At 39.0% G+C, this 12,842-nt stretch overlaps 1 protein-coding gene across 2 annotated transcripts in view; it reads right to left on the bottom strand.

Moving 5' to 3' along the window:
* The window catches only part of FSTL5 (follistatin like 5), a 1,179,512-nt gene that overhangs the window by 517,411 nt on the left and 649,259 nt on the right, over positions 1–12,842 (bottom strand). For both annotated transcript variants that reach the window (XM_075347385.1, XM_075347392.1), the window contains exon 6: positions 11,630–11,750. In XM_075347385.1, the coding sequence (XP_075203500.1) occupies positions 11,630–11,750 (121 nt within the window). The remainder of the gene's footprint in view (positions 1–11,629; positions 11,751–12,842) is intronic.

Genomic DNA, 12,842 nt, shown 5'->3' with positions numbered 1-12,842 from the left:
GCGAGTAACCTCAGTGACATCATCGCTGATCGCGCAGCTGTCTTCAGTTGCTGCATGGTGCTGTCAGGAGCGGCGGTTTTCTTCTGCAGCTCCTGTCACCTCCATGTAGCAGAGCTGGAAGCGACGCTGGAACTCCGTGGATTACGCCGGAAATGGAGGGCTTTTTCGGGCTGAATAAAGTGGTGAATGAGGGTATTTGTAACTGTTTTTTATTGCAAATAAAGGATTTTTTTCAGGTGTGTGTGTTTATTTACTGTAACTTACAGATTAATCATGGAAGGTATCTTGAGGAGACGCCTGACATGATTAATCTAGGATTTAGTGGCAGCTATGGGCTGCCATTAACTCCTTATTACCCCGATTGTCAACGCATCAGGGCAAATCGGGAAGAGCCGGGTACAGTTCCAGAACTGTCGCATCTATTGTATGCGGCAATTCTGGGTGGCTGATGACTGATATTGTTAGGCTGGGGGGCTCCCCATAACGTGGGGTCCCCCATCCTGAGAATACCAGCCTGCAGCCGTATGGCTTGATCTGGCTGGTATTAAAATTGGGGGGGACCGCAGGCTGTTTTTTTTTAATTATTTATTTATTTCTCTGTTCCATAGTGACACGCCCACCGGCGGCTGTGATTGATTGCAGTTAGACAGCTGTCACTCAGCGAGTGGGCGTGTCTCACTGCAACCAATCATATTTGCTGGTGGGCGGGGAAAGCAGGGAATACGAGATTATTTAATGAGCGGTCGGCTTTTTCAAAATAGTAAAAGCCGCAGGAGCTTTTATAACAGCAGTGCAGTGCCGCGCCGGAGATCGGGGAACGGTAAGTATGAGAGAGGGGGGGACTGACCGACAGACAGTGAGAGGGACAGATAAGACAGAGAGACCAACCGACAGACATAGAGAGAGACTGACCGACGGACTGAGGGAGACAACGACACAGAAAAAAAAAATGACATCAGATACAGAGATGTGTCCGTGTCACTTAGGCGTGCGCACAGACCCATTGACTTTCATTGGGTCCGTGTGTGCGTGTTCCGTGATGAAAACAGACATGCTTCCATGCAAAATGGAGACACAAACGTAGCACGTACATGGACACATGGACCTTAATGAAAAACGCACATGTGTCCTCAAACATTAAATAACATTGGTGCACGTTTGCCCATGTCTCCGGTATTCACTGAAACGGACAAAACACGCACGTATTTCACGGATGTGTGTTGGAGGCCTGAAAATGAGTTCAGAGAACACTGAGAAGAATTTGCATTTTAGTTTAAAATAACTTGCTGTGCACATGTTCAGTCTATAGAGCATTTTTTTAACCGCTTCAGGTCTCACAAAAATGCCGGGTGGCTAAAAAAACCTGACCTCATCATTCTCAGGCATCTTCCACTCAGGAGCCACTTTATATTTGCAGTAACAGTCGATGGAAATGTTCAAAAAATGCCTGGAAGGTGCCCGATCAACTTTTTGATTTCCCAGCATTTTCACTATTAAAATTATTTGTTTTCTCCATTATTGATTGCCGAAACAAAGTCTGGAAACTTCAAGCACAAAAGACAAGTCTCCAAAAAAACGATTCCATTAGGAACCATCAATGAAGAAGTGTCATTTTATCCCACTAGGAAGGCTAAAAATCATGCTCAAGACACTGAACATAACAGTCAAAATGATTATTATTATTATTATTATTATTATTATTATTAAAGCGCCATTTATTTCATGGCGCTTTACAAGTGAAAGAGGGTTTACGTACTGCAATCATTAAGGCTATGTGCCCACAGGGAAAGTGTCCTGCGGATATATCTGCAGGACATTCCGCAGGAGCACCCAGAAAACCGCAGCACATCTTTGTCTGTTTACATGCTGCGTATGTTTGGCGGAATGTCCTGCGGATATGCTGCGGTCATTCTGCATTGAGGATACCATGGCTTCAGCACTGCATCTTCAATGCAGAACAAGTGCTGGAGTGATGGGGGCGTTAATACTTACAGTACCTCCATCACGCAGCACTTCACTTCACTTTCCGGCCGGGTCTGTTCTGCACTTTGCAGGAGAATGTGGGCAGGCCTGACCAAGCTCCGGCTGTCACATGACCGGAGCTTGTGCAGGCCCCGCCCACCTCCTGCTCCTAGCTCCACCGCGCTCCTTTGCACTGGAGGAAGTGACTCCAGTGTCTTCTATCAAGGCAGTTAAGTATGGGAACCTGCGGAAAAATCCGCAGGAATATTTGACATGCTGCAGAATTTTCCGCAGGGAAACATTATTTCCGCTACGGAAAAAAAAATGCAGCATGGGCATAGCAGTTCCAAAATGCCATAGAAATGGCTGGGGACTTGCTGTACTGCAGGTTTTTGAAAAATCCACGAAATGTCCGCCAAAAAATCGCGGCAAATTTCGCAAATTTTCCGCAGCGTGGGCACATAGCCTAACAACACAAAACAGACCGGCAAATTATTTAACGGTAGAAATTAATTGTCTTTTACATATTTTTTAGGACTTTTTGGGAGTGGATCCACTGGAAAAAATGCTCCTTAAAAAACCATGCGCTCACATATAGTTTTTTATGTTTAAGGGCTCGTGCGCACGTTGCGTACTTACATGCATTTACGCTGCGTATTGGACTGCACTGCAGCGTAAATGCATGCGTCCTGCATCCCCAGCACAATCTATGAAGATTGTGCATGAGACGTGCGCACGATGCTTTTTTGAACGCAGCGATTTAGGTGCTAAAATTTTGACCCAATTCAGTGCGTTCCTAAAAGCAGCATGTAAATTATTTTTGCGTTCTGGATGCAGCTCCCACTCTGTCTATGGTGGAGGCAGCATCCCGAGCGCATGAAATCGGCTTTTTTAACAAAAACAATGCATTCATTACGTTTCTGCAGCGATTTGAAGCGCACATGTTGTGTCAAATCGCTGCAGAATATTCAGCAGTTATGTGCGCATGAGCCCTTAGAAGGCACAATTAAAAAAAAGACAGCAATGATGGCATTGGTTTTTGTTCTATTACAAAGAATATGTGCTAAAATAAAAAAAAAAACAAAATACTTACCTGTTAAGCACCCTTTGATCTCCTTCCTCCCACATCTATACAGAGACCTAAATAGTTTTTGTTTGCCATTTTCCATATTTTGTGTTTTATTTCAAAAGCATTAATTCACAGTAGAAAATTTAAAAGTAATGCATTTCGAGGTAAGAGCAGCAATGGGTGGTGAACTATCTTATATAAGCAGCATAATGATGTAATAGGTGGCAGTAACACTAGATGTTCTTTTGAATCACTGTAACACCTATTAATAGCTGAGCAGACCAAGTGCTTCTCTGCAGAGCCTGACTAGTGTTAAAGTATTCACATTGAGCACCATTACGCATTGTTCTATGCATCAAAAGAATACTGTGAACTGTAACAAGATAAAAAAAAGCTCTCTGCTTTTTATTTTTTAATAAAAAAAGTTATATGGAATTTTTCATTCTACTGATGTAAACAGATGTATAGTCTATTATTCAACATAATCACCTTCTCCGTCGAGAACCTGTCTAAGCAGCATATCAAGCAATCAATTCCCTGTTGGTAAAAAATAAATGATCTAGCATACATATCTACTTTTTTCTGTCAGTAGACCATAGTATAACTCAATAAGGAGTTGACGCTTAAAGATTAAAGTAAGTAAACATCTCTATGTTCAACTTTTAAGTAGTAACTATTGGAGTGTGGCAAAGCTTTATCAGCCAAAATAAATAAATCAAGTTTTTCCTAATAACTACACCTCTATGCTTTACAGGACTGGGACAAATATGCCTCTCTGACACACAAACCCTGTAATGTGGGGTAGGGCAGTAGTCATGGGCGAGGTCTGCATTTTCTGCACCCCAGCATGCTGCATAACAACAGGGGGTCATGGATGTGTTGTTACTACTGGGACGATACACTTTAACAAGCCAAATGTTGCTGTTGACTCTGGCAGGCCATGGACAAATGTTACACAATTCATCAAGGAAGCCAACCAGTTATTTAAAAACTGAGATTTACTCAGCGGTAGAGATGAGCAAACTAAAATGGTAAAGTTCGGGGTTCGTACCAGACAATAGGTGTCCGGGTTTTGGACTCGAACATGGACTTTTAAAAAAGGTTAGGTCTGAGATCGAGTATAGTTTGTATGCTAATAAAGTTTGTTGAAAGGATGTAGTGCAGCCAATCAACAAGCTTTATTGCATGTAGAAGTTGCCTGACCACTGCTGAGAACAATACAGAAAAACAAATGACGTGGGCATCTGCCTACTTTTCATAACCAGTGCAGGTAAAGGACACAGCTAAGGGATGCAACCCTCAGCTGTCAGCTTTACCTTGGCTGGTTATCAAAAATAGAGGGGATCCCAAGACATTTTTTAAAATTATTTAAATAAATAATTAAAAAAATGTTGTGAGATCCCTACTATTTTTGATAACCAGCCAAGGTAAAGCAGACATGACTACTCATTGCTGATAGTATAAGGCTGGGAAGGCCCATGGTTATTTGATCCTTCCTAGCCGAAAAATAAAAGGCCACATCCACCCCAGAAGTGGTGAATCCATTAGATATGCGAATTCTTGTCTATTGCCAGGCTTTCTCTGATTGACCTGGTGTGTTGTCAATCAGGGTAATATTTTTGGGTTTGACACCCTCACTAATAACCCAGTAAGTGTAGCATTAAAACACACACACACACACACACAGGAAAAATAGTTTATTAGAATAAACAATCCACCACACCTCGTTCACCAATTTATTGAAATAAAACAATCGTTGAAGTTCTGGCATAATCCAATTGGTGAATAAACACTCCCCAACACTCCCTTGTTCCCCAATTTATTAATTCAAAATAAATCCTGAACTCTGAGCTGTTACTAACCCCTTACTACCCTGATTGCCACTGCAATATGCAATAGGGATGAGCCGGGTAAAGTTCACAGATTGTCGCATCTAATGGATATGAGAATCCTGGGTGGCTGCAGGCTGCTATTTTTAAGCTGGGGGGTCCCAGTAAGCATGGGTCTCCCCATCCTGCGAATACCATCCCCCAGATGCTAGGATTTATCATAGCTGGATATCAAAATTGGGAAGGACAGCACGCCTTTGTAAAAAATGATTTATTTAAATAATTAAAAAAAAGACGGCTGCAGGCTGTAGATGTATGCTTTATATGTGCTGGGTATCATAATATGGTGGATCCTATGCCAATTTTATATTTATTTACTTTTACACCAATCTACAGTGACCCGCAGACAGGGTGTGTGATTGCAAGCAGTCAGACACGCTGTCACACAGGCTGGGGTGATATCTGACTGGAACTAATCACAGACGCCAGACCTGCCCATGGGGGGAAGCAGTGTATATGCATGACATTAATGAGAGGCCCTGGAAGAAGAATGAGTGTACAGAATGCCAGAGACTTTGTAAGTAAGCGCTTGCTTTATTCTTTTTTTCTTTTTCATTACCCAAGATGTCATATCTGAATTATGAACTGTAGTCCCTGAGAACTGGTGGTTTTGAACCTGTGCAGACCTGAACTTTTCCAGTCCGGCTCCGCCTATTACTAGTATTAAGTGTTTTGTCCATTTTTTCGCTACTTTAACTATTTTGTTAATTTTACAGGTTTCAAAAAACTCTTTTAGGATAAGAAAATAAAAGGTGACTTTCTTTTTAATGTTTAACCTCATAGTGACTGAGCCAATTTTGACCTTAATGACCAAGCCTAATTTTTCAAATCTGACCAACATCACTTTATGTTTTAATAACTCTGAAATCATTCTACAGTGGAATGAAATGTTAAAATTGTCAACTAATAAAGATTTAGAAGCCCATTTGTCATTTTCACAACAGGTAACAGGAAAAATATGGACCTAAAATTTTGTGGGGTCAACTACCTAAAATATCAGTACTGCATATGAAGTCAAAAAAATCTGTTTGGGTGCAGAGCTGAGAAGGCAATAAGCTCTATACCGTGTGCAGAATTATTAGGCAAGTTGTATTTTAGAGGATTTTTTTATTATTGATCAACAACTATGTTCTCAATCAACCTAAAAGACTCATAAATATTAAAGCTTAATATTTTTGGAAGTTGGATTGGGTTTTTTTAGATTTGGCTATCTTAGGAGGATATCTGTTTGTGCAGGTAACTATTACTGTGCAGAATTATTAGGCAACTTAATAAAAACCATTATATTCCCATCTCACTTGTTTATTTTCACAAGGTAAACCAATATAACTGCACAAAATTCAGAAATAAATGCAAAAACAAAACCCAAAAAAATGGAGTGACCTTTCTTTCTGATGACACTCAACAGCCTACCATCCATAGATTCTGTCAGTTGCTTGATCTGCTTACGATCAACATTGCGTGCAGCAGCCACCACAGCCTTCCAGACACTGTTCCGAGAGGTGTACTGTTTTCCCTCCCTGTAGATCTCGCATTTTATGAGGGACCACAGGTTCTCTTAGGGGTTCAGATCAGGTGAACAAGAGAGCCATGTCATTATTTTTTCATCTTTTAGACCTTAACTGGCCAGCCACGCTGTGTAGTTGGATGCAAGTGATGGAGCATTGTCCTGCATGAAAATCATGTTTTTCTTGAATGATACCGACTTCTTCCTGTACCACTGCTTGAAGAAGTTGTCTTCCAGAAACTGGCAGTAGGTCTGGGAGATGAACTTCACTCCATCCTCAACCCGAATAGGTCCCACAAGTTCATCTTTGATGATACCAGCCCATACCAGTACCCCACCTCCACCTTGCGGGCATCTGAGTCGGAGTGGAGCTCTTTGCCCTTTACTGATCTAGCCTCTGGCCCATCCATCTGGCCCATCAAGAGTCACTCTCATTTCATCAGTCCATAAAACCTTTGAAAAATCATTCTTAAGATATTTTTTGGCCCAGTCTTGAAATTCTATCTTATGTTTCTTGTTCAAAGGTGGTCATTTTTCAGCCTTTCTTACGTTGGCCATGTCCCTGAGTATGGCACACATTGTGCTTTTTGATACTCCAGTAACATTGCAGCTCTGAAATATGGCCAAACTGGTGGCAAATGGCATCATGGCTGCTTCACGCTTGATTTTCCTCAATTCATGGGCAGTTATTTTGTGCCTTTTTTGCCCAACACGATTCTTGCGACCCTGTTGGCTATTTGCCATGAAATGTTTGATTGTTCGGTGATCACGCTTCAAAAGTTGGGCAATTTTAAGACTGCTGCATCCCTCTGCAAGACATCTCACAATTTTTGACTTTTCAGAGCCTGTCAAATCTCTCTTCTGACCCATTTTGCCAAAGGAAAGGAAGTTGCCTAATAATTAAGCATACCTTATATAGGGTGTTGATGCCATTACACCACACCCCTCCTCATTACAGAGATGCACATCACCTGATTTACTTAATTGGTAGTTGGCTCTCAAGCCTATACAGCTTGGAGTAGGACAACATGTATAAAAAGTATCATGTGATCAAAATACTCATTTGCCTAATAATTCTGCACACAGTGTATTTCATTTTCAGAGTGCAAAGTTGAGTGGAATTGATTGTAGACACCATGTCCCTTGCAACGCACCTGAGATGCAAAAACAACAGAAACCCCCTACATGTTACACCATTTTGGTAACTAGACCTGTTAAGAAATTCATCCAAGGGTACGGTGAACATTTTGAACCCACAGGTGCATGTCATAACATTATAATGTTAGGTCATAAACATATAAAAATATTTTTTTTCCCAGTAAAATATTGTTTTTGCCTACAGTTTGTTATTTTGACAAGCAGTAACAGAAGAAAATGGACTCAAAAATTTCTCCTCAATGCAGTGATAACACAGTTTTGATTAAAAACCGTTGTTTGGGCACAATGCATGGCTCAGAAAAGAAAGAGCGTTACCAATTTTTTTGAGCCCACATTTCACTGGATAGAATGTGGACATCATGATACAGATCATCTGGGGGAAAACAGCAGAAACTAAACCCCCTCAAGGAATGAATCATGGGGTGTTCTGAGCATTTTTAACAAACAGGTGCTTCACAGAATATTATAAGATTCAGATATCAAATTACTTTTTTCTTTTAAAAGGGTAACTTCATATAAAATTTTTAATTCTCCCAAGCAGAAAAAAAAATAAACCCACAATTTGTGAAATAATTTCTACTGAATGCACTGACATGTAGTTGTAATCTCCTTTTTGTGCACACAGCAGGGCTGGGAAGGGAAGGCGCACCATTTCACTTTTGGAAACAGATTCTGTTTGAATACAGTAACTTGTGAGTATAATTTGAAGAGACTCAAAGATGCCAAAACAGCAAAAAAAAGAAACACATTGGAAACTATAATGCTCCAAGAATTCATCTATAGGTGTAGTAAGCAAATATGTGTTTTTTATTTTTAGTTCTAATTTTTGGGTTTTGGGTGCATAGTCAACTCTGTTAACCATCTAGATGCTACTGTCACAGTTGATAGAGGTTAAACGGCAATGATAAGTGCAAAAACAAATTGTGAGCAAATGCAGCATTCTGTCAATTGTCCTTTTTTTGCCTGTTGGGTGCCCTATTTACCTAATCTTTAAAGGGAATCTGCCATCAGGTTTTTACCACCTAATCTATGAGCAGCATGATGAAGAGACTGAGATCCTGATTCCAGCGATGTATCACTTACTGGGCTGCTTAGTATAGTTTTGATAAAATTACTGTTTAATCCGCAGGATATTATAATTAGAGGACTACTTGGTGTGCTGTCAGGTAGTGACAGATATATATGAGTTTTGTGTAACCCTGCCCCCACCACCAATTGAAAGATTTCTGCCCGTATTTTCTGTACACAGTAAGCTGCCAATCAGTGGTGTGGGTATAGTTAAAGAGCTCCACATTCAAATAACTGCTAGATCTGCAGCAGAGAAAACATTGAATTTATCAAAATGACAGCAAACAGCCCAGTAAGTGATACATAGTTGGAATCAAGGTTCCTCTTCTTATTTTATGCTGCTACCAGATGGGGTAGCAAAAGCCTGGTGAAAAAGTCTCTTTAAATCTGTCAAAAACCCAAGCTAATTGTTAAAGCCCTACAGTGACCACTATAAAAAGGTGTATCAGTAGTCATTTAGGTGTTAAATTTTTGTTACCGCCATTTGATATAAACACAAAGTTTAAGTCCAATTTTGCTAAGTATTGCCACATGACATTCAGTTAAAGTTCACATTGTGACAGCAAACTTTTACTTTTCCAAAATGTCATCTTATGTGCTGTGAAGGGCACCTCAATTGTCTGAAACATCTGAAAAGTGACTGTCGACTTGCAAATCTTAGTGAAAGTGTCCTTGTGCTTTATGAATGCATCCCAGATGTCTGTAAACACTTGTATTTGCATTATAACAAAATTATGAGGTCTATCAAGCCTTCCTTATATAAATATACGCATAAACAGTATTTTACTAAACAAAGTACCTGTGTACTTAACTTTTTTTGGCCTAATTTCCCCAAAGCAACTAAATACTTTTCCATGCTTAACAGAGATTAAAAAATAACATCTATTCTATTTAGCAGTTTTAGTTCTATATTGTATTTCAGATTAGAACAACACTTAAAACCAATGGGCTGTGTAGTGTGTATTGATACATTATATCAGTTCCATTTACAATGATAATAAGTCTAACAGTAGTGCTACTAAAGATTGTTATCTCCTATATTGCTGCGAGCCCCTGATAGCACCTACAGAATGTCATCCTTTTTTTCTCAAACACAGAAATGACTCCACATTTAAAGTTATTGAGTCTTTACGACATCCTTCGCTACCGATGAAGCATCCTCAATGAATTTGTGGGAAATGATATAATTGAGTGAGCCTTTAACAGCAGGTAAATTAGATTTATTATCATTTGATTAATAATATTTTTAAAGGTATTATAACTGAAAGATTAATATTTTAGTTATCCCACTTTATTCCCATTATTATATCAACTTTCAATATAACGCTAATTATAATTCTGATAGAATAATTAAATAATCATTGAACATGATGAATAAAAAGGTATCAGGGGGCATCTCTTATTGTTTTTATTTGGGATAGTTGCTCTTGTTGTTGAACGATTTTTACTACCATACTAAAGGAAATTTGAGCTCAAAGCAACTAACTGTATATGAAAAAATAAGTAGGCAAAATTATTTGATCAAAAACTCATTCAGACAGCTATGACAGCAAAAGTGGTCTGAGTTTCACCACTGTTTGGTCAGTGTTTCAGGTAACTCCTCTGTTTTACCTGAACAGGCCAATCATTGTCTTTCCACAATGAGCTAGTCGGAGCATCTGACCAACTCGAATTGAGCAACAAGTATTTGAGCATTTTAGTGCTCGCCCATCATTAGTCCAAATGTAACGTGTATTGTTGTGGCCAAAGGTTCGATTTTGGTCTCATCCCTTCAAATTACCTTGTTCCAGAAGTTTGAAGGCTTGTCTATGTGCTGCTTGGCGTATTGTAGGCAATACTTTGTGGCATTTGTACAGTAATGGCTTTCTTCTGGCGACTCGACCATGCAGCCCATTTTTCTTTCAGTGCCTCTTTATTGTGTATCATGCAGCCCATTTTTCTTTAAGTGCCTCTTTATTGTGTATCTTGAAACAGCCACACCGCTAGTTTTTAGTGAGTCCTGTATTTCTGCTTATATTATTTTGGGGTTTTTCTTTGCATCCAAAACAATTTTCCTGACAGTTGCTGCTGAAATTTTTGTTGTTCTACCTGATCCTGGTTTGGTTTTCATAGAGTCACTGATTTTCCATTTGTTAATCACAGTTTGAACATTGCTGACTGGTACTATCAATTTGCTGGATATCTTTTTGTATCCCTTTCCTGTTTTATACAGTTCAACTATCTTCTCCCATAGAACCAGTGACAATTATTTTGCTTTCCTCATGACTCACAATCCAGAAATGTCAGTGGCTGGATGAAAGATGCAAGAGTCTGTCTGGATCCCAGAAACTCACTCAGCTTTTATGCACACACACTGATTACAGCAAACAGGTCACAGGTGAGGATGTTACCTTTATTAGCAATTCTAACCCATTTGTGTCAATGTCTGTACATGTTATTAGTCCAAAATCAGCAGGGTATTTGAACTTTTGATCAGGGTCATTTGAATGTTTTTGGTTGTCATTATGATTTAAAAAAAAACACAGTTGTTTGACAATAAATGGCTTCATCCAACCACTAACCATGAATGGACAAAAAGATTTAGTGTTATCATTCATATTCTCTAAAAAAAGGCCAAGAAAACAAAAAAAAAATAAATCTGCTGGTTATGTAAACTTTTAAGCACAACTGTATGTATAGCACCTTAGATTTAATAGGTATGTGTTCTATCCATGAAAATCTGAAATACAAAATGTATCTAATAGGTGTGAATGAGTCCTAAAGAGATAATAAAAGTTAAATTTTAATCTACACTAAATATGGAAAGGAGGGTGTATTATTACTTTATGGAAAAAAATAAGAAATAATTAAAATATTATCCTATACATCTAAAAATTGTTTTCTCTGCCCCTTTATTGGGTGTTGGATTTCTATAACTTTTCACTATAACACACAGACAAAGGTAGCAGCGAAAGTATAGTTATAATGTGTACTCACGAAATGCTCGGTAGAATTCATCCAGGGATAAATGCTTATCACCATTGAAATCATCATATTTTATTAGATCAAATAAAGAACATTCATACATATTCTTTCCGAAACCTTCCTGTCTTATCACCTAAAACAGAAAATAGCAAAATACAGAATAAAAAAATGGATAAAAGTATAAAATATATTGTTTGATCTGATTAACTTTTTACATTAAAGCATTGTTAAGGGGATTTCTTAATCATTATACAAATATTAAAATATAAAAGCTTTCTAACGTAGCTGAACATGGCCTCTGTAGAGCAGGTATAAATATAGTCCATGTCCATGGTCCTGCTGTCTATCTCTTGCTTGTCGTAGTCTGAACATAAGGTTCTCTCCTACTTGTTTTACTACCTCTTCCCACTGTCCTGTAGTACTGAACATACTGTATATACAGTGCTGGCCAAAAGTATTGGCACCCCTGCAATTCTGTCAGATAATACTCTCTTGAAAATGATTGCAATCACAAATTCTTTGGTATTATTATCTTCATTGAATTTGTCTTCAATGAAAAAAAATAAATACATTTCTCATAAAGCCAAATTGGATATAATTCCACACCAAACATAAAAAGGGGGTGGACAAAAGTATTGGCACTGTTTGAAAAATCATGTGATGCTTCTCTAATTTGTGTAATTAACAGCACCTGTAACTTACCTGTGGCACCTAACTGGTGTTGGCAATAACTAAATCACACTTGCAGCCAGTTGACATGGATTAAAGTTGACTCAACCTCTGTCCTGTGTCCTTGTGTGTACCACATTGAGCATGGAGAAAAGAAAGAAGACAAAAGAACTGTCTGAGGCCTTGAGAATCCAAATTGTGAGGAAGCATGAGCAATCTCAAGGCTACAAGTCCATCTCCAAAGACCTGAAAGTTCCTGTGTCTACGGTGCGCAGTGTCATCAAGAAGTTTAAAGCCCCTGGCACTATGGCTAATCTCCCTAGATGTGGAAGGAAAAGAAAAATTGACGAGAGATTTCAATGCAAGATTGTGCGGATGGTGGATAAAGAACCTCAAATAACATCCAAACAAGTTCAAGCTGCCTTGCAGTCCGAGAGTACAACAGTGTCAACCCGTACTATCCATCGGTGTCTGAATGAAAAGGGACTGTATGGTACCCAGGAAGACCCCACTTCTTACCCTGAGACATAAAAGAGCCAGGCTGGAGTTTACCAAA

Source organism: Anomaloglossus baeobatrachus, chromosome 1 (assembly GCF_048569485.1).
Source record: "Anomaloglossus baeobatrachus isolate aAnoBae1 chromosome 1, aAnoBae1.hap1, whole genome shotgun sequence".
Lineage (NCBI taxonomy): Eukaryota > Metazoa > Chordata > Amphibia > Anura > Aromobatidae > Anomaloglossus > Anomaloglossus baeobatrachus.
This window is presented reverse-complemented; position numbering and strand designations above follow the sequence as displayed.